Source organism: Macaca fascicularis, chromosome 3, assembly GCF_037993035.2.
Source record: "Macaca fascicularis isolate 582-1 chromosome 3, T2T-MFA8v1.1".
NCBI classification, from domain to species: domain Eukaryota; kingdom Metazoa; phylum Chordata; class Mammalia; order Primates; family Cercopithecidae; genus Macaca; species Macaca fascicularis.
This window is the reverse complement of record NC_088377.1, coordinates 149,727,034-149,748,481: the sequence shown is the minus strand read 5'-3', so window position 1 is coordinate 149,748,481 and position 21,448 is coordinate 149,727,034. Positions and strand designations below refer to the sequence as shown.

Below are 21,448 nucleotides of genomic sequence, written 5' to 3'. Positions count from 1 at the left end.
TTTTTTTCTCATAAATAACCACAATCTCTTGAACATGGCAATGTTTTCCTGAATTTGTAATGCAATTTTCACCTAAACTTGTAAGAGTTTTTTTCTGCATCTCTCAAAATAATACTTGGTGTTACAGAGCCAATCGACTTAAGACTAAATGAACATTGAGCACATACTCTTGCTAATATATAACTCAATTCTAAAATTTTCTGGTTTCTGCCCAAATTCTAGTCTTATTCTTACTGCATATACTTAGATCAGTCTTTATTTATGTCCTACTGATTTTACAAGCTTAATATACATCTTTTAAGCAAATAGGAATAAATGCTTTCTATTTTTACATCCAAACAGTTGCCCCTGATGACCCCAGCAGAAAAATAGATGGCGATACCATTATTTTTTCAAATGTTCAAGAAAGATCAAGTGCAGTATATCAGTGCAATGCCTCTAATGAATATGGATATTTACTGGCAAATGCATTTGTAAATGTGCTGGGTAAGCTCTCCTTTTATTAAAGACATGGCAAATTAAATTAATGACTGCTGTTATTTTCTGTTCAATCAGCAAAAATACATTGAGCATCTACTATGTGCAATGCAGAGAACTCGGAGCTATAAAGGATGAAAAGATATAAACCTTGCCCTAAAGAATATTGCAGTCTTAATGTTCTTCCATAACACAGTTTTTATAATGGCAAATTTTTCATTGTAGAACTAGTCAAATAGGCTGTTCCATTTACAGATGGTTAGACTAAGTGTCAAACCCTCAAAAGGAAAATAGTATTTGTCTGCTATTAGTAACTGAATTATTACTGCTCTTCCGTTGTAAGAAATTGACAAGTTGAATGGCAATTTAATGATTCTGATTTTTTAAAACTAAACCATTAATCATACTGCTTGGTCTTTATCCAAGTCATGGATGTACATTTGTTTTATTTATAAAAATATATTTTACAAAGTATGATGTACTGAAATATATTCTCAAATAATTGGTTTATGTGAACACTGTATTTCTTATATTGAACAAAACTACCAAAATACCACATTTGTTAAAAATTTTTGTGAGAATTGTTTTCGTGGTGCCAGGGAATTACACTTCAACCCTTTAAAATTAATATGCTTCCTTTTCAAACAAAATTACCATCAGAAAGCCAACCAATACTTGGTATTTTTCTTTTTTTTAATTTTATTTTTTATTATTTATGTATTTATTTATTTATTTATTATTATACTTTAAGTTCTAGGGTACATGTGCATATGCTTGAAATGAAGGTCACTAATCCCATGAAGAGCTAAGCAGTTAAGATTTTGGTGGATGTTGAGAAAGCACTTCTGGCTGCTTGTTCCTTTTTCAGCTCTACTTTTATGAGTCTGGCATTTTTAGATTTTACATATAAGGGAGAGCATGCCACATTTGTCTTTCTGTATCTGGCCTGTTTCACTTAACATAATGTCCTCCAGGTTCATTCATATGATCATGACATGAATGACATGAAGGAAATGACAGAATTTCCTTCTTTTTTAAGGCTGGATGTTATTCCATTGTGTGTATATGCCACAGTTTCTTTATTCCATTCATTCATTGATGGGCATTTAGGTTGATACCATATCTTGGCTATTGTGAATAATACTGCAATGAACAAGGGAGTTCAAATATCTCAACATACTGATTTCATTTCCTTTGGATATATACCCAGTAATGGGATTGTTGGCTCATACGGTAGTTTTATTTTTAATATTTTGAGTATAAACAGTATAAACAATCGTTATAATATTTTCCATAATGGCTATACTAACTTATATTCCCTCCCACAGTGTTTAAGTGTCCCCTTTTCTCTACCTCCTTGCCAAAACTTAGATCTCCTCTTTTTGATAATAGCCATTCTAATAGGTGTGACATAATATCTCATTGTGGTTTTAATTAACGTTTATCTGATGATTGGTGATGTTGGGCATTTTCCCATATACCTGTTGGCCATTTGTGTATCTTCTTTTGAGAACTGTCTAGTCCAATGCCTTGCGCATTTTTAACCAGGTTATTCATTTTCTTACTATTAAATTATTTGAGTTCTTTATTTATTTTAGTATTAACCCCTTACCAGATATATGGTTTGCAAATTTTTTCTCCCCTTCCATAGCTTGTCTCTTCACTCTGTTGACTATCTCCTTGGCTATGCAAGCTTTTTAGTTTGTCTATTTTTGTTTTTGTTGCTGTGGTTCCATTTTTTTAGTCATCACACTCATCACTCTGCTTCTTTCTGCCAGCTTATGTGTTCTCCACCATTCCCATCCACTAGGGTTATGATGAGTCAGTCATTCAACAAAAATATACTTGGCTGTTATTTTTGTGCCAGACACTGTGCTGGGGATAAAACAATAAAAAGTCTCATTCCCTGACTGCAATGGACTCACAGTATATCAACAACTAAAATGACGCCTGAGCAAGAAGTGGGGCAGGAGGTAGAGGGAGGAAAAAATGTATTTTTCTGCCTTGAGTGACTGGCAGCATTATGCCTGATAGAGAACATAAGGAGAGAGATAGGTTTCTTGTGCTTTACCATAAACTTTAATGACCTTAAAACAAAATACAATAAAATGTAGTCCTAAAATGTATTCTAATATTACTTTACCTTTTAAAAATATTTATAGCTGAGCCACCACGAATCCTCACACCTGCAAACACACTCTACCAGGTCATTGCAAACAGGCCTGCTTTACTAGACTGTGCCTTCTTTGGGTCTCCTCTCCCAACCATAGAATGGTAAGTAGCAGCTCTATGTGTTTTTCAATACTTAAAATGTTCACTAAAGCCTTCATATTCTAAATATGTTGGGTTTTATTAAAAAAACAAACAGGGAAAGGTGGTGCACAATCCATTACACTGTTAATTTTTTTTTCTTTTGAGACAGAGTCTCACTTCATTACCCAGGCTGGAGTGCAGTGGCACAATCACAGCTCACTGCAGCCTCCACCTCTTGGGTTCAAGCATGTCTCCTGCCTCAGCCTCTAGAGTAGCTGGGCCTACAGGTGCCCACCACTACATCTGGCTAATTTTTTGTACTTTTAGTAGAGAGGGGATTTCACCATGTTGGCCCGGCTGATCTCAAACTCGTAACCTCAGGTAATCCACCCGCCTCAGCCTCCCAAAGTGCTGGGAGTGTACGTGTGAGCCACTGTGCTTGGCCTCCACTGTTAATTATTAAATTCATTCATTATTTCACAAATATTTATTGACTACTGGCTCTATGTTAAATACTTTCACGTGTATAATCTGTTTAGCAGCATACTCTATCAAGCACAGATCTACCTGTGAATGATTTTTTTTTAAGGCTGCTATATTTCACAATGCCATGGACATCCCCTGGGATTTTGTGAGTAGTGGCTGGAGGGACTAGTTAGGGGATATTCCTTGATAATAAAATATCCTGTGGGATAGTGGAGGGTTCTATAAGCTTTCCAAAGCAGAATTTGTTATTACCATTGTTTCTCCTGAGTACTTCTTGCACCAGATCTTCCTGACTTGGATCCAGCCAGGCTCTCCCATGTTCTTTCACTCCCTGCTTCAAAGCATCCCCTTTCATATGCCACCCAAGGTTTAAGTCCTCACCTAGCTTGTTTACTTTAGCTAAAAGAGACAAGGCTAGGGTGGATAAGCAATGGCTCAGAAAGAATGACTGGAAGAAAACTGGAACATTCTTTACTGATCAACTGTCAGGTCCCAGATGCTGTGCTAAGTTCCAGCTACTGAGGTCAGAATAAATGCAGGGTTAAGATTAAAGGAACATTTCCCCAGGCCCCTACCTGAACCCCAGAGAAGAAAAATGGATGCTTATGCAAATGCTTTTCCTAGTGAAGGTAACAGATTCACACATAGTTTGCTTCATCCGTTTCTCCTCTCTGACATACATGCTCTTTTTTCCCTCCTCTGAATATTTTCCTATTTATACTTTAAAAAGTACAATCCTTCTAGCCTTGTAACTTTCACATTCATCATGGTCATGTTGACCTTGAATATGGCATTTTATGTCTGACTTCAAAATATGATGTGTTTTTATTCTCATTGTGATAATTTCTGTAATGAAGGTTTAAAGGAGCTAAAGGAAGTGCTCTTCATGAAGATATTTATGTTTTACATGAAAATGGAACTTTGGAAATTCCTGTGGCCCAAAAGGACAGTACGGGAACTTATACGTGTGTTGCAAGGAATAAATTAGGGATGGCAAAGAATGAAGTTCACTTAGAAATCAAAGGTAAGGCAGAGGTAATGTGTTTTTTAAATTTTTAAATGACTTTGAACAAATTCTCCAGCTTTGCCAAATGGATAATGATAACTTTACATTTCAGATCCTACATGGATCATTAAACAGCCCGAATATGCAGTTGTGCAAAGAGGGAGCATGGTGTCCTTTGAATGCAAAGTGAAACATGATTACACCTTAACCCTCACTGTCCTGTGGCTGAAGGACAATAGGGAACTGCCCAGTGATGAAAGGTATTTGAAGACGATTTCTTTTCTTTCTCTTCATTCTTTCTTTAAGCTATTCTTGAACTAAAGGTCTACTATGTAGTCAATTATGGTGATGTTTTTAGTTTCTGAAGTCTGCTGTCTCCAAAATAGAGAGATATGCATTTTCTCCCTACTGTAAAATGTATCTACCCAAGAAGGTATCGTGTGATCGAAATAGGACCCTGAGAATGTTGGTCTATCTTTGCGTGCTGGTCTCTTGTGTAATTCAGGATGGGATAAAACCCTCAGGCCTTGGACAGCATCCATTGTTTTATACCTTGAACAGTGAAGTTTCAACAGATGTTTTCATTACCATTCTACAAAAAAGCAGAAATATGACCTGTTTAATCACAAAAGACTGCTCAAATCCTTGTCAGTATTTTAAAAGACACTCATTTTTATTTGGATAGGGAGTTTTTCTTTTGATTTTACCTAAAGCCAGTGAAAGGGGAAGGAAAAACAAAAACAGGTAGAGAATTTAAAAGAACCCAAGCATACTGCAGATGTAGTTAAGAATGGAAGAAATGTCATGGCATTTTCCAGATGAGACCCTCCATTTGACATAGTAGTACAGAGTAGAATGTGTGAGTTTTAGCAGAGTGGCTATAGGCCTCACTCTCTATTAGAAGGAATGCTGTATTCTGGTTAAAATCGTTTCTATGGTTCACCTGCAGCTGACCTAAAGTTGTGCTGTCTAAATATTGCCCTATTGCTTGTTAATGACCCCAGAAGAACTCTGTGGCCTTCTCTTTTATGTGCCTAGAGTCTCCATCTAATTTTATGTTTGAACTAGTCAATTTTATTTGTTGAGTTGATAAAGATGAAAAGGATAACCGAGTGTGGTGGTCTCACACCTGTGGTCCCAGTTACCTGGAAGGCTGAGGTGGGAGAATTACCTGAGCCCAGAAGATTGAGACTGCAGTAAGCCATGACTGCACCACTGCGCTCCAGCCTGGGTGATAGAGTGAGACCCTGACTTAAAAAAAAGATTAAAAGGAAACATAAAGAAAGGGCCATCAGGTTAACTGGCTGAAGCTTTTACTTGGAAATTAACTGAGAAGATAGTTTATGACTTATACAGCTTCATTAAAATAATACATGAATCCTCCATACATTAATTTTTTGATCTACTGAGCAATTTTTCATGCCCACAAGTTCCCTGTAGAAAACTCTTGAGAGATTGTTCATCTAAATCTTCCTGTTTCTAGTGATAAAGCAAATTATTATTATTTGCATTTAATTTCTCCTATGGGAGTTTATACATGTAAGAAAATGACATGATTTTCTGCAGTAAGTAATGAAGTATTTAAAATATATACTTTGAAAGAAATTGAACTGAATGAGTGGTTTTCCAATGTTTCTTGGCAGCAAAAGCCTTAGTAAAGCCCTTTAGTAAGGATAATGCTGGAACTATCCTTCACCTCATTCTGCTGGGAACTTAAGGAAGCTCCTTCCTCTCCCTCTAGAGCAGTGAAGTGGTCTCCAACCTTTTTGGCACCAGGGACTGGTTTCATGGAAGACAATTTTTCCATGGACAGGGTGGGGGCACAATGGTTTCAGGATAATTCAAGTGCATTACATTTATTGTGCACTTTATTTCTATTATTACGTTGTAATATGTATATACATGTATATATTATTACATGTAATATATACAGTGACAGATCATCAGGCATTAGATTGTCATAAGGAGAGCACAATCTAGATCTCTCGCTTGCACAGTTCACAATAGAGTTCACCTTCCTGTGAGAATCTAATGCTGCCACTAATCTGACAGGAGGTGGAGCTCAGCTTCACTCACCCCATTCCCCTGGGGCCTTAAGGAAAGTCCCACCACACCCTCTAGAGCAGTGGTCCCCTCTGCAGCCCAGTTCCTAACAGGACAGTACCCAGTTCTTGGCCCAGGGTTTGCAGACCCGTGCTCTAGAGGCCTGGTTGAAAAACACAGTACCAGAAGACTTATCCCTTCTAACCCAAGATTCTAATTAATTCTCATTGTTTTTCAACTTTAATCATTCTTAACGGGTATTTTGCTCTAACTTTAGAAAATGTTTACCATCTTTCTCCTTTATCAAATTTACAGTTTCTTTCCTGCCAGTAAAGCAATTATAGGGTATGGCTGCATGTCTGTTTCAGCTGCTCTGAATGCATTCTATCCACAGGTTCACTGTTGACAAGGATCATCTGGTGATAGCTGATGTCAGTGACAATGACAGCGGGACCTACACGTGTGTGGCCAACACCACTCTGGACAGCGTCTCCGCCAGCGCTGTGCTTAGCGTTGTTGGTAAGAACGGGAACAAAAATAGCACAACTGCCTTCCCTGCATTTGGTTGAAAAGAAAAAATAAGATAAAAATTGTAAATATCAAATAATTGCTTGTTAATATGCATGGGTGAGTTCGTACCCATGTTTTTCTTCTTTGAAAGATGTCTTGGAGGCAATAATTTCAGTATAAATATTCTGTGTAGCAGCACTGGGTGAAATGGTGGATATGCACATTAGTAACCTTTTTTGTAATAAAATAAGGAGAAATAATCTATTTGTATCTAAAATTGAAGGTTTTTTTCCTAAATTGTTACTGCATGTTTATCAATGCCGTGTCTCACAGCTAAGCATGGGGCTTAATTTTATAAACTTGAATAATGTACAATCTTTGTCATCTTGTGCTATCTTGTATCTTTCCATTACTAATTTTGATTAAAATCCTTTATATTAATGTCCTTTCTAGCTCCTACTCCAACTCCAGCTCCCGTTTACGGTAAACTAATATGAGTCTTCTTTCTCTGTTTTCTGTCAAACAATTTCACATTTGCAGAAAATATTCATAACTTTCTTTTCTGTGTCACATAATTGTGTTTCTTAAGGAAAAGGGCTCTGTCAGTTGTTACGTTGTGTCATCCATTTGCTGACAATGAATCATTTCTTCATCATAACCCTAGATTTTTCACCAAGTTCGTTGCCAGTTGTTTCTAAATAGTTCATGTGCTATTATAAAATCACTTTGTTTGATAAAATCCCTCTTTGATGCCATTTCCTTGTAAAGTAGCATAGTGCTTTTTCAAAAGCCATCATTCACATTTTACAGAATGAAAAAGCTATTTCTAATATCATTCTGCAAATTAGGTTTTCACCTCAATTTATTAAAATTGTTTGGGAAAAATAAATCTTGTTTTGGGATTCCATTTTCAAGAAATGTATATGGGGAAAAATGGATATTTAGAACATTTAACTTTTATATCAGAGAAAACCAACTCACCATGTGTTGACAAAAGGCAAATCACTCAAGAAAGACCAAAAGGAGGGGTACATTCATGTTGTGTGGCTTTTTAGAATCTGGAAAACAAGTCAAAAATCATTTCCAGAAATCTTTTTATTTAGAGAACCTTCATCTTTATTCAGCACATCAATACAAAAATCAATTTTTTGGCATAATCTCAGCTGATTTTGCACAATATTATTAATATTGTATCTATCCAATATAAAACCTGTGTTTTGTAGACATTTACTGTTTTATGACTGATAAGAAAAAAAAGCACATATGTTTATATGGTCTCCGGTCCCCTAAGAGCCAGAGTTATTCCTAGGAGCAAGGTCAGATAAAGGCCTGGGGGGAACGGTAACTCTCTGGATCTCAGAAGCACCATTGGAAGAGGCAGACATGCTTCTGGGACACCTTCATCCCAACATGTGTCTGTCTCTACACTGTTGTCCTCTGGGAGTAAACACACTTATGCATGCTGAGGGCTACCTCCATAGCATCTATGTCAGGATTCTTTTGCAAATATAAATATTCTTTCAGAGCCCCAAAATCTGTTATTCAGCATGTTTCAGAAAGAACATTTGAATTTTCTTTAAACAGCACCTTTTATTTGCCTATATTTCTTTTTTCAGCAGTTGCTATTCTCTATTTCCCATGTATTAGAAATTAAGCTTATTATTTTTCATGTTTGTGCCCATTCATGTTTATGAGAAGAAACGCTGAGAGTGCTGATGAACCACATGTGTCGGCTTCACTGGGTTTGGTTACAAATGTTTTCATTTCCTTTGAAAAACAAGTGAGCAGAACTCATTGATGGATTATCTTGGGTGTGCTCCTGTGTTCCCAGCAACCTCAGCTGTGCACATTTCCTTTCAGTTGCATGCCCATTGACTATCAAGTGTGCTGTGTCTTTAAGATGTCCCCTCTGTGAATAGTATCACGAGTAAAGGAGAGCCTCTTAAAGATGGATGGGTGACCATGATGTGTGTATCTTTGGTCTACAGATGTCCCAAATCCTCCCTTTGACTTAGAATTGACAGATCAACTTGACAAAAGTGTTCAACTGTCATGGACCCCAGGCGATGACAACAATAGCCCCATTACAAGTATGTGGTATTATTTGCTCTATTACTGATCAACTAAATGGCTATGTTTGAAGCACTTTGTAACAGTCAACTAAATTTCCTCACAAAGATATTTACTGGGATTCTCTGCTTTGTTACTGATAGAACAAAAATATTTATTTATATCCTTCCTCTCTTCAAAGCTGAAATTATTCCTGGTTACACCTTATAGAATAGGACACCACTTAATTGCTGAAGAAGTTGATTAATCAGATACACTGTCATTTGTGTTTAAGATCCATAAAAATCACTTTAAATATCTACCACATAGGAAGATACACCTTAAGTTAGTTTATTTTGCCCATTTCTTCTGGGAGAAAAGGTTAGGAGGAACAAGTGCTGAAGAGCCCTGTCTTCATATTAGGAAATTGAGACTTGATGAGTAAAGTAACTTTTCAACCCACTGTTGGTAACAGAACTGGGTGGAGATAACAGGTTCTACCTTAACTTCCAACCTAGGTCTCTTTCTTTCCATTAGTCCCTGCTACAAAGTTGCCCATTCAACAATGTGAGCTTCTCACCTTGGTGACATAAGCCTAGGCCTAGGAAATAAGATAATGAAAGACAATGTCATAAGGATACTAGAAGAGCATAATAAAATTAGACTATAGGTAAGCTTAGAAGTTTAATTGTAAAACCAAAGAGATACTTAAGAGGCAGACACAATCAGGTCACATGCCTGAAATACATTATTACCTTCAGGCATATACTGCAGGAAGACTAAATTCCTTTCTGATGACTACCTAAGATGATTCTCAAATGACAGGTGTGTTGATGTATTGCATCTCCTAGTAAAGTAGAATATTTCCACTAAAATTTAACAAAAGCCTCCCCTCTATCTTGTGTTGTTTAATGGTGCTCTTTTCCCTACTTGTGTGTTCATTGTACTTGATCAGAACACACATTCATCCAGGCCCAGTCTTCTAGCTCATTTTGTACATTAGCTGGAGTTAGCTGGTTAGTTGACTTGGAGACTCTTTGTGCCTATATTAAAATAATATCATTAGATTTCAAGGCATTTCTACTCTTTCATTCATTACTTATTCATTCAACAGATATTTTTGAGTGCCTACAGATATTTTGAGTGCCAGACATTGTTCTAAAACAAAATAGTAAAAATCTCTGTGGTTATAGAGCTTATATTTTAGATGAGGACATAAATAAAATTAATAATACATTATTAAATATAATGTCATTATATCTGCATGTAAAAATATGTATATACATGCACACATGCAGAGACTCAGATCTACCTTCAAGAGCGAACCTGCTGGAAGGAGTGTTAACTGACAGCCTCCATCTACTTCTCTTTCTCTAAGGCTCCACTGCAGGGTTCACATGAGGCCACACTCCTTGGGGTGCTCCAGTGACTGGGCAAAGCAAAGGTCCCAGAGGTCACACGTGCCTAATACAGAACTCTTCTCCTGTGCAGACTGTACTCTGGGCTCCTGGTTGACCTGGCTGAGACTATCTCAGAGCTATACTATAGTGTAGTCTGAGGCTCCTACTACTCACTCCTCCTTCCCTCCCCCTCTTCCTGTTACAGATGTCAGACCAGCGTTGTGTTCTGAGGGTCTTCCCTCCTTCAGGCTTCCCTGCTTCCTCTCCCATTTTTCTTCCATGGACATTTTCCCAAATAGACCTCTTGCACTTCTTTTTTTTCTTTTTTCTTTTCTTTTTTTTTGACGGAGTCTCGCTTTGTTGCCCAGGCTGGAGTGCAGTGGTGTGATCTTGGCTCACTGCAAGCTCCGCCTCCCGGGTTCATGCCATTCTCCTGCCTCAGCCTCCCGAGTAGGTAGGACTACAGGCACCTGCCACCTTTTTTGTTGTTTTTTGCATTTTTAGTAGAGATGGGGTTTCACTGTGTTAGCCAGGATGGTCTCGATCTCCTGACCTTGTGATCCTCCCACCTCGGCCTCCCAAAGTGCTGGGATTACAGGCGTGAGCCACCGTGCCTGGTCACCTCTTGCACTTCTAATTCTGTCTTAGCCTTTGCTTCCTAGAGGACTCAAACTCATACATATGATTGTGTTTATATGTGTTTAGGGCATGCAAAAAACAAATCAGCAGAAAGAGATGTGGAGCTAGGGGTATAATTGTGAATAGTGTGAATAGGAAAGGCCACACTAAGAAAAGAACATTTGAATACATCCATCAAGACAGGCGAGGGAGGTCAGTGAGCACACTATGCAGTTGTTTAGGGGAAGAACTTTACAGCAAGAGCAAAGGAAAAGAGCAAAGGCCCTAAGACAGGGCATGCCTGCTAGGATGCCTGTGTGGTTGCAGCGAAATGACCAAGGGAAAGTGAAGGAGGAGAGAAGGTCAAAGAGGCAAAGAGTTAGGTGGTGGGTGTGTGGAGTGGGAATTGTGCAAGGTTCTGTAGGCCACTGTGAGGATGGGGAAGCCTTGGAGGTTTTAACAGAGGAGTGATGAATGAATAACTCTGGCTTGTCTATTGAAAATAGTGTATAGAAGAACAAGAGGGGAAGCAGAGAGACTGGGTAAGACCGTGGTTCCCAAACTGTGCACTGAAGTGCCCTGTGGTACCTCAGTGAATTCACAGGGGTACCTTCCTTGGAATAATCTTAAAGTTTTAACTTTTGAATTCCGATATTAAAAAAAAAAAAAAAACAACAGTGACATCTGTCAAACATCACATGAAATTAGCTTGAGGCAGATTACAGGTTCAACTTTATATCCCATGTCATTTTGTGATAATGTTATCTCTGCAAAGTGTTTGCTGTGATAAAAAGCAAGTGCCACATGGAAATCAGTGGGGAATAGGAAATGTGGAAGGTGGTGTCCAATCTGTTTACAAGGTTTGAGAACTTATATAAGAGAAGCTTTACATTGTTAAGATATAAATAGATTTAAAATTGTTTAAAATTTAAATTGTTTACATTTATTTAAGATATAAATATATATCAAGTTGTATGAATCTAGCTACTTAATACATGAAAACATTAGGTGATTCTTTTGGCCTAAGGGAGCCATGAAAAATAAATTACAGAGACACTAAGTATACCATAAACCGAGAAAGTTTGGGAACTACTGAATTAAGAGGTTATGTGATAATTCACACAAGAGATGAGGGTGGCCTGGAATAGACTGAGAAATGGTCAGATTTTGGATATATCTTAATGGTACAGGCCACTGTACTACTGAGAGTGTGGAGGACGTAGGGAAATAAGAAGGATTCCAGGTTTTGACCTGGGTTGTCACTATCAGTTGGAGAGGAAGATTAGAATTAGTTTTGGTACTATCCAGTTTGAGATGCTGTCATGGACAACCAAGTGGAATTGTCGAGCAGACAATTGGACTTTCTGAGTCTGCAGTTCAGGGAAGAGGTCTGGGCTACAGATGTAAATGTGAAAGTCATCCGTTTATAGGACTGAAGATCACCCAAAGATGAATGTGGATTGAAAGAAGAACTCCAAGGACTTAGTTTTGAACCACTGCAACACATACAATAGTTTTAGTTTATCTTTGTGTTTACCGTGCATATCATGATACCTGGCCCATAGTAGGCAATCAGTGAATATCCAACTACCTATTATTTTACAAGGGTAAAATGTGTACATACCACAGAATTTTAGTAGATGCAGAGGGTATGCACTGAAAAGTATGTCTTCCTCCTGCCCCTGTCTCCTGGCTCCTCTGGCCACACCAGTATTATTGGTTTATATTCTCTGAGAAGTAGTATGCATTTATATGCAAGTGAATATGTCTGTTTATTTGTTACAGTAATTTTGTTTTACATTTACACAAGCATAGTATCTAGCACACATGATTCCATATCCTGCTTGGTTTCACTTGACAATACGCTTTAGAAATCATTCCATTTCAGTATGTATGGAACAGCCCTATTCTCTCTCTCTCTCTCTCTCTCTCTCTCTCTCTCTCTCTCTCTCTCTCTCTCTCTCGAGACAGAGTTTCACTCTGTTGCCCAGGCTGGAGTGCAGTGGCTTGATCATGGTTCACTGAAGCCTTGACTTCCTGGGCTCAGGTGATCCTCCCACCTCAGCCTCCCCAGTAGCTGGAACTATAGTTGCACGCCACTACACCCAGCTAATTTTTTGTAGAGATGGGGTTTTGTTGCCCAGGCTGGTCTCAGACTCCTGGACTCCACCCACCTGGGTCTCCCAAAGTGCTGAAATTACAGGTGTGAGCCACCGCACCTGGCCGACAGTCACTTTTAACAGCTGCAGAGTATTCCATTGTGTGGATACAGTGTAATTTGTTTAATCAGTGTCCTGTTGATGGATGTTTAGGTTGTTTGCAATTAGGTTGCTTCAATTGCAAATAACACTGCAATGTAAATTCTTTCTCATGTGTGTTTGAGCCATTTGTGTGAGCCCATTTATTCAAAATAAATTGCTAGAAGTAAAATTTAGTATGTGCCTTAAATATTGACAGATTTTCTAAATTGTCTTATATAGAAGTTGTCCCAACTTACACTTCCTACAAAGTCAGAGAATGCTTGATTCCTTGTGTCATATCAACAAAGTGTGTTAAACCTTTGATTATTGCCAGTGTGTTTAGTGGACTTAATTGCCAATATGTTTAGTAGAAAATGGCACTGACTATATTTAATTTAATTTATACTATTATGAAAAAAAATTTGATCATCTTTTCATATATTTAAACTTTTTAGGGATATATGGATTAATTCTAAACAGTTTTAAGTAACTAAACTCAGCATGCTAGAGAAAGAATACCAGGTCTGGTAAAATCTAAAACTGTTAAGAATTAATCCATGTATCCCTAAAAAGTTTAAATATATGAAAAGGTGGTCAAATTTTTTTTTGTAAAAGGAGAAATTAAATACAGTGAGATGCCATTTTCCACTAAAATGTTATGTGTGCTTAAGTATTGAGGATAATGATAACTCTGAAATCAAAATATTTTAATGGCATTTTTCTTGAAAGTAAAATAATTCATGTTTGGTTGCTTGTGTTGGGTTGCCCTGTTAGTTATAGCTAGCAGCTACCCAGCTACCCCTGGGTTGACTGAATTCACGGTCTTGGGTTGGGTGTGTGTGTGTCGTGACCAGAATTCATCATCGAATATGAAGATACAATGCACGAGCCAGGACTGTGGCACCACCAAACTGAAGTTTCTGGAACACAGACCACAGCCCAGCTGAAGCTGTCTCCTTACGTGAACTACTCCTTCCGCGTCATGGCAGTGAACAGCATCGGGAAGAGCTTGCCCAGCGAGGCCTCTGAGCAATATTTGACGAAAGCCTCAGGTAAAGCGGGAAAGCAGGACTTCTAGGGTGCAAAATGAAATAAAAAAGTTTTCCACTTTTCACAAAAGACCAAAGCTTACGCATGTGTGGCTGCTTAACTTCCAGAACCAGATAAAAATCCCACAGCTGTGGAAGGACTGGGATCAGAGCCTGATAATTTGGTGATTACATGGAAGGTGAGCTATGATGCCTTCAAATTTATTCGCTATTTTTTAGAGTGAAAAAAAAAAGTTGTTTGAAAATAATATCTACATTAAAATCTCATTTCACCTATTTCTGGGGGAAAAAAAATATATATATATAAAGATACATATATATCTGTACTTAAGAGGCAGTATTATGTAGTTGTTAAAAGCTTGAGCTCTGGAGTCAAAATGATTTGGTACAAATCGCAGCTCTGCTACTAACTCTGTGACCTTAGGCCAGTTGTTGAACATCTCTGTTAGGCACATGTGTGATGAGAATAATAGTAGAACCAGTTTCACAGCATTAAAGGAGCTAATACATATAAAGCACCTAGAACAGTGCCTAGCAGATACACGTGCTCAAAAAAATGCTAGCTATCATAAAGAACCACCTGGGGCTGGGGCCGGGGCCAGTGGCTCACGCCTGTAATCCTAGCACTTTGGGAGGCCGAGGCGGGCATATCATGAGGTCAGGAGTTTGAGACCAGCCTGACCAACATGGTGAAACCCCATCTCTACTAAAAATACAAAAATTACCCGAGTGTAGTGGTGCATGCCTGTGATCCCAGCTACTCAGGAGGCTGAGACAGGAGAATCGCTTGAACCCAGGAGGCAGAGGTTGCAGTGAGCCGAGATTACGCCACTGCACTCCAGCCTGGGTGACAGAGCAAGACTCCGTCTCAAAAAAAAAAAAAAAAAAAAAAAAAGAACCACCTGGAAGACATGCACCAGGCCATTCCCAGCAGTCAACTTCTTTAGTGGGGAAAGCTTGTCTGTGTTTTCTGGATTTGGAAAATTAACATATATTTACTCATAATTCAAAACCTATTTTAGATAGATCCATACATGCATACTTAGACATGTATGCATATATGTACATATATTTATACAAACATGTAGAAACAACAGAATGACAGGCTAGCCTTTTTTTAATAAAGAGGAAAACAGTCCATAAGTTTCCATCTGCAAGTAAAATGGACAATGATGTACTATTGCACAAACAGGAATATATAAAGGATTCTATGTGACCGAAATGTCTGAAGAATCACCATCCTTGACTGTAGAGCCAGAGTTTGAAAGGTTTATATGGTGTTTATTGCATCAAGATAGTAATTTACGAACTTTGAAATGTTGATCCCAAACAAGCTTTGAATCTCTTGCAAATGCACAGTTGATAGAAGGTTCCTGGAGAAAATGGTTAATAGCTTGTGTTTTAGTATTTCAGTGATCACTTTCTGTAGGTCTGGGAATTGAATTTGCTGTTCCTGTAAATGATTGTGCAGTTGATCTGTGTCATAAGCTCTGGTTATTTGGCTTTTCTTGTAGCCCTTGAATGGTTTCGAATCTAATGGGCCAGGCCTTCAGTACAAAGTTAGCTGGCGCCAGAAAGATGGTGATGATGAATGGACATCTGTGGTTGTAGCAAATGTATCCAAATATATTGTCTCAGGCACGCCAACCTTTGTTCCATATCTGATCAAAGTTCAGGCCCTGAATGACGTGGGGTTTGCCCCCGAGCCAGCTGTAGTCATGGGACATTCTGGAGAAGACCGTAAGTGATGCCGTTTCCTTTCTACTTTTCCCCAGCAAAACAGACTTGCAAGCCAAGGCCATTTCCAGAGCTATTCAGGTTGCAAGGGAGGGAGGTGGCAATTATTTTGCATGACTTCTCTGAATTTAAATAGCCTGCTGTATAAGAAAGAGAAGTTCAGAACTTTAAAGGTGATTGCAGTATAGTTGTCCCTTGGTATCCACAGGGGATTGGTTCCAGGACGCCCTGCCTTGGACACCCAAATCTGCAAATACTCAAGTCCCACAGATGGCCCAATGGAACCCGCCTATGTAAAAAGTCAGCCCTCCCTATCCGTGGGTTTTGCACCTGAGAATACTGTGTTTTCCATCTTCTTTGGCTGTAGATGCAGAACCTGCAGATGTAGAGGGCTGACTGTATTTGTGTGGAAAAAAAAAATCCACATGTAAGTGGACCTATGCAGTTCAAACCTGTGTTGTTCAAGGATCAATTGTACTTTTAAAAAAATCTCGTTTTCCTACTCAGGACGCTGAGGTGAGAGGATCCCTTGAGCCAAGGAATTTGAGTCTAGCCTGGGCAACATAGCAAGATGCCATCTCTTAAAAAAAAAAAATCTCTCACAAAGTCAAACAGATACCCCAAAATCTGTGTTCAAGCCTTAATAATCCATAGAACAGGACTGGAGTATGCTTCAGGCCAAAAATTATTAGAGATAGTGATATTTATGGATCAAATTAAAAATAACATTGATGCTTCTACCACTTCCCTGTCCTTTTCCTAGTCCCAATGGTGGCTCCCGGGAACGTGCGTGTGAATGTGGTGAACAGTACCTTAGCGGAGGTGCACTGGGACCCAGTACCTCTGAAAAGTATCCGAGGACACCTACAAGGCTATCGGGCAAGTGAAGGGGGAGCTTTTGTGGCTTTCTTTAGTAAGGGCAGCAGCGAATGCCACTTGTTATGCACACCACAGGAGGTGGGGCTTATTTGGTTCATTGCTTTGTGAACTTGTGGACTGAAGAGTTCATTTGGCTCATTGCCTCAGGTAGCCACTGCCAGAGTTGACTTGAAATCTCACTGCATCCAAAATAAGAAAAAAAAAAAGTTTTCTCCATTTTTCCCACTGATGATCTAACATTCTGCCAACTAAGTATGTATACAAAATGGGGAAAATTAATTTTTTAACGACCTAGAATATTACCAACTGTAGCTAGCTTTAAAGCAATATGGACCACATGTGGTGAACACACAAAATTATCCTGATAATCATTTAGGCATTTTAAAAATAATTCAGAATATACTTTAGGACCTTATACTCTCATCTAGGTCATTCTTATAAATATCCATTATCTTTGTTCTTGAGAAGCAGTGATTCATAGAGATTTGTTACTGATAGGCAGCCAAGCAATCACTACTTTGATTTGTTTAGCCTTCCCCCTAGAGGTCACTTTTTGTACTACATCACGTTCAACCTGTCCCGCTCCCCCGGCAGCTTTGCCAGATTCCGTATAAATGTTGACGTCTCTTGAAAATGCCTTTAAATTCCTAAGAATTTAAGAGAACTTAATAAACAACAATTCTGGATTTGTGACCAAAATTAATCAATACTTTCTTACCCATCTCTCCAAAACCTGTGCCTGCAATCAAATACAAAAAAAGGAGTATTTTAAACTAAGTGATACAGTTTGATTTAGTGGAAAAACTCTAGACTTTCAGTGGAGAATCCCCTGTGGCTCTTGATAGCTCTGTGGCTGTGAAAGTCACTTAGTAGCCCACACGTTCATCTGCACCATATGAATGACAGTAATAAAAGCCTCACTGTGGTGTTTAGGATTAAACTAAATGATAGATTATATGTGAACATGTATTCTGGAAAAGTATGTAAACATTGGGCAGTAATTTTTATTTTTAGAATATTTTATACAAGTAAAAGACTTACATTCTATTGTCCTCCATTTGCCTCATGTTCTAGAGAAAACCATATGGGTCTCACACTGTTTTCATTTTCCTTAGACTCCTGTGACAAAATAGTGTAGCCCAGCTTTGTCATGTGGCTATAATTTAATTTCCCTCATTATCTATGGGCTTCTATTCCTCTTGCCTCAGAATCAATATCCATCAGTTTTGTTAGTAATTTTCTTCTAAAATATACCAAGGGAATTTTCTGGGAAAACAACAATTTCAATTTTGTGAGCATAAGGAATCTTGTTTCCTCCTTTGTGCATTCCTGACTTTCGTTCTTGCTGTTTCAGATTTACTATTGGAAGACACAGAGTTCATCTAAAAGAAACAGGCGTCACATTGAGAAAAAGATCCTCACCTTCCAAGGCAGCAAGACGCATGGCATGTTGCCGGGGCTGGAGCCCTTTAGCCACTACACACTGAATGTCCGAGTGGTCAATGGGAAAGGGGAGGGCCCAGCCAGCCCTGACAGAGTCTTTAATACTCCAGAAGGAGGTATGGAATGGATGCGTCTCTAAGATCCCAGGAACATATAGCATAGCCTGAGAGGTTTTGCCTGACAGAAGGGCTACTGATCAAAGTATATTCTGGAAGCCAAATGGGATTGAAATTCCCATAGATGAATACAGCACACACAAAGCTACCAAAATGTCAGATCATATGTGGCCTAAATGTATGTAGGAGGCTTCAGAACCCAAATTGCTGCTCTGAAATGCCCTCTCCCTTGACTTAAAATTTTTCTCCACACGCACTCTCTGAAACCTTGCTACTTTGACGTTTATTTGGATCATTAACTTTCTGATCTGAAAGAGGTTCCATAACTTCTCTTAGTGTCAGTAGCCTCATCTGAAAAGCCTGAGAACCAAATTAGATAACCTAACAAAAACACCTGGAAAGGAAAATATTTCTATAAGTTATAGTTTACTTCTGTAGCTTTTTTCTTAGTGCACTTCTCTGATTTATTTGAAAGTTGAACTGAGAAAGTTGCAAGTCTTGACCAAGTGGATTGGGAAGAGGAGGGAAAAGTCATTGCAGATATGGGCAACTGCAAGGGAGGGAGTAAGGGAGGACCAAATATATATTGATCCAGGAGTCGGGGGAGAAGGAATTTGGACACAGGGACAATGGAGCCTTGTGGGTGATGGAGAGAGGGGCCCATGTGGTAAAAAGAATGAAGATTGGAAAAGGCAATAAAATAAGCTTTACCTATTTTAAATTTTGCAACCATATGCCACTATGACAATGGCCAGATAGCTTCTGTAGATTGCTTAGCTCTTTTTGATAAAAGAAGTTCACAGAAGATGCACCCCACTCTGGCTGCTGATTGAAAGATTCATGATGCAAGCAGCTGCCCAGCAGCCTCTGAGAACCACCCTGTGTCCCAGCTCCCATCTCATTATAAGTTTTTGTCCTCAATCTCACTGTCCCTTAGAGAGTCAGGGCTCTTCCTACTCAAGGCTCTCACAAGTGAAGCCTCACACTGGTTCTTTAGGTGATTCAGGGAAAGGTGTCATAGAGGAGATGATCAGAGAATTGAAGGAAAAAGAAGAGAGGAAGAAGTATGTCTGAAGACAGAAAGGTATGAAATAGCTTGGCTCCTTCAGAAAGCTGCAAGTTGCATGGCCAGAACTGGTAAGAAAAGGGAGGAAGGTCAGCTAGGGAAGGCCCAGATCATGGATTGTCTTGGGTGCTATGGACCAACCTGCAGGCCAAAGGCTGTTAACCTGGGGACTGAAGTCCCTTAGGGAGTCAATGAATGGGTTGAACGAGCTCCATGAACCTCCTGAAATTGTACGCAAGATATGTGTATATTTTTCCAGGGAGTGTTTATGGCTATCATCAGATTCTTAACAGGGTCTGTGATCCCCCGCAAAATAAAGAACCACTTACTGGGTTGGGGAAGCTTAGAAGCCTAGAATTATGTGCCAGGCATGGTTTCAGGACCAGCCAAAGACATCTGAGGGCCTAAAGCAGAAAAATGGCAAAGAAGATGGGGATAGGAAGAAATAGATATGGTTTAGATTAAGGGAGTGGAGTTAGTGTCTGAGGAGATGATGGAAATGAGGCAGATAGGGAAGTTCAGGTTGACTTTCTGGTTTTTGGCTAGAGTGACAATAGGGAGAGTGGTTCCATTAGTTCGTTTCCAGGGGCAGTGGTAGGGGAGGTAACCATTGTGAGAGAGAGCTGCCACCAGCCATCATCCTCATGAGGAAGTGAATAAAAGATGAGCAGACATGTTCCCTCTGGTGATTTGCCAGCCTCTGCCACAGAGAACCTGAGACCCCTCGGGCCTTCCCAAGGGCCAGGGGTGTGCCAAGGTTGGGCTTTTGTCTGTTCACCACCAGATCCTGGGCAGCTGTCAGCTCTCAGGATAAGAACGTCTCTGCACCTGGGCGTGCTGGCCCAAAGCCCACCAGGTAGGGCATTCTGACTGTTTGGAGACACCTGGTTTGTTGGAGAAAACAGTCCTTAATGGTCCAGAACACAGCTGCTTCCACTCACAGATCCGGTTAGAATAATTTCACTTGGTAGCTAGTTTGCTTCTATTAAGACACCATTCATGATTCAAATAAGGACTGCCTCTTTTTAAAATATTAGGTTTGAGTCCATCTAAAGGCAAAGTCATTATGTGTTTTGAGAGGATGGTTTTATTGAATATAAATGTAAATGACAGGAGAGAAAAAGGAAGAGAATAACTAAATGGGTGCCTGTCACAGGTTTGTACTAATGTATTTTCAGCTGAATCAGGAATGAGTTACTGAAACCCAAAACCTTGAATCGTGTGAGCATGGTGAAATGTCACTTTAATACATGTTGAAACATTCAGAAATCCTTGTGTTGACTGTAAGTTCTCCCCTGTAAGTCCCCAGTGCTCCCTCGTCTTTGAAGATTGTGAATCCAACACTGGACTCTCTCACTTTGGAATGGCATCCACCGAGCCACCCGAATGGCATTTTGACAGAGTACACCTTAAAGTATCAGCCAAGTAAGCTGTTGGGAGGAAGAAAAGGGGAGATATGGTTTTATTTTATTTTATTTATTATTTTAATTGACAAATAATTGTACCTCATCATGGGGTACATAGTGATGTTTCGATACATATAGTGATCAGATCAGGGGAATTCGCATATTCATCTTCTCAAATATTTATCATTTATTTGTGTTGGAAACATTTAATATCCTCCTTCTAGCTGTGTATGGAACACCAGAACTTAGTCTTTGTTTCTAGCTATTCTTTCGTATCCTTTAACTGATCTCTCCCTATCTCGCCTTCCCCCTGTCCTTCCTTTATCTCTGGGATCCTGTGTTCTACTTTTTACTTCTGTGACATGAACTTTTCTTAGCTTCCACCTATGAATCAGAACATGTGGTGTTTAACTTTCCATTAGAAATACAGGTTTTTTTTTTTTTTTTTTTTTTTGAGATGGAGTATTGCTCTGTCACCCAGGCTGGAGTACAGTGGCGCAATCTCGGCTCACTGCAAGCTCCACCTCCCAGGTTCACGCCATTCTCCTGCCTCAGCCTCCCAAATAGCTGGGACTACAGGCGCCCGCCACCACGCTCGGCTGATTTTTTGTATTTTTAGTAGAGATGGGGTTTCACCATGTTAGCCAGGATGGTCTCGATCTCCTGACCT

The 21,448-nt window shown here is 39.2% G+C and overlaps 1 protein-coding gene across 50 annotated transcripts in view; it reads left to right on the top strand.

Moving 5' to 3' along the window:
- NRCAM (neuronal cell adhesion molecule) overlaps window positions 1-21,448 on the top strand; it is a 305,104-nt gene that overhangs the window by 254,205 nt on the left and 29,451 nt on the right. For 34 of the 50 annotated variants that reach the window (XR_012432792.1, XR_012432791.1, XR_006696751.2 and 31 more), the window contains 13 exons: window positions 343-486; window positions 2,640-2,751; window positions 4,074-4,240; window positions 4,335-4,482; window positions 6,660-6,784; window positions 7,229-7,258; window positions 8,764-8,865; window positions 13,937-14,134; window positions 14,240-14,310; window positions 15,646-15,871; window positions 16,632-16,747; window positions 18,102-18,306; window positions 20,675-20,797. Coding sequence is in view for 47 of the 50 variants with exons in the window: in XM_074035812.1 (XP_073891913.1) it covers window positions 343-486; window positions 2,640-2,751; window positions 4,074-4,240; window positions 4,335-4,482; window positions 6,660-6,784; window positions 7,229-7,258; window positions 8,764-8,865; window positions 13,937-14,134; window positions 14,240-14,310; window positions 15,646-15,871; window positions 16,632-16,747; window positions 18,102-18,306; window positions 20,675-20,797 (1,767 nt within the window). In the remaining 3 variants the exon portion in view is untranslated. The remainder of the gene's footprint in view (window positions 1-342; window positions 487-2,639; window positions 2,752-4,073; window positions 4,241-4,334; window positions 4,483-6,659; window positions 6,785-7,228; window positions 7,259-8,763; window positions 8,866-13,936; window positions 14,135-14,239; window positions 14,311-15,645; window positions 15,872-16,631; window positions 16,748-18,101; window positions 18,307-20,674; window positions 20,798-21,448) is intronic. The other 16 variants (XM_074035817.1, XM_045388606.2, XM_074035813.1 and 13 more) reach the window with 1 other exon arrangement.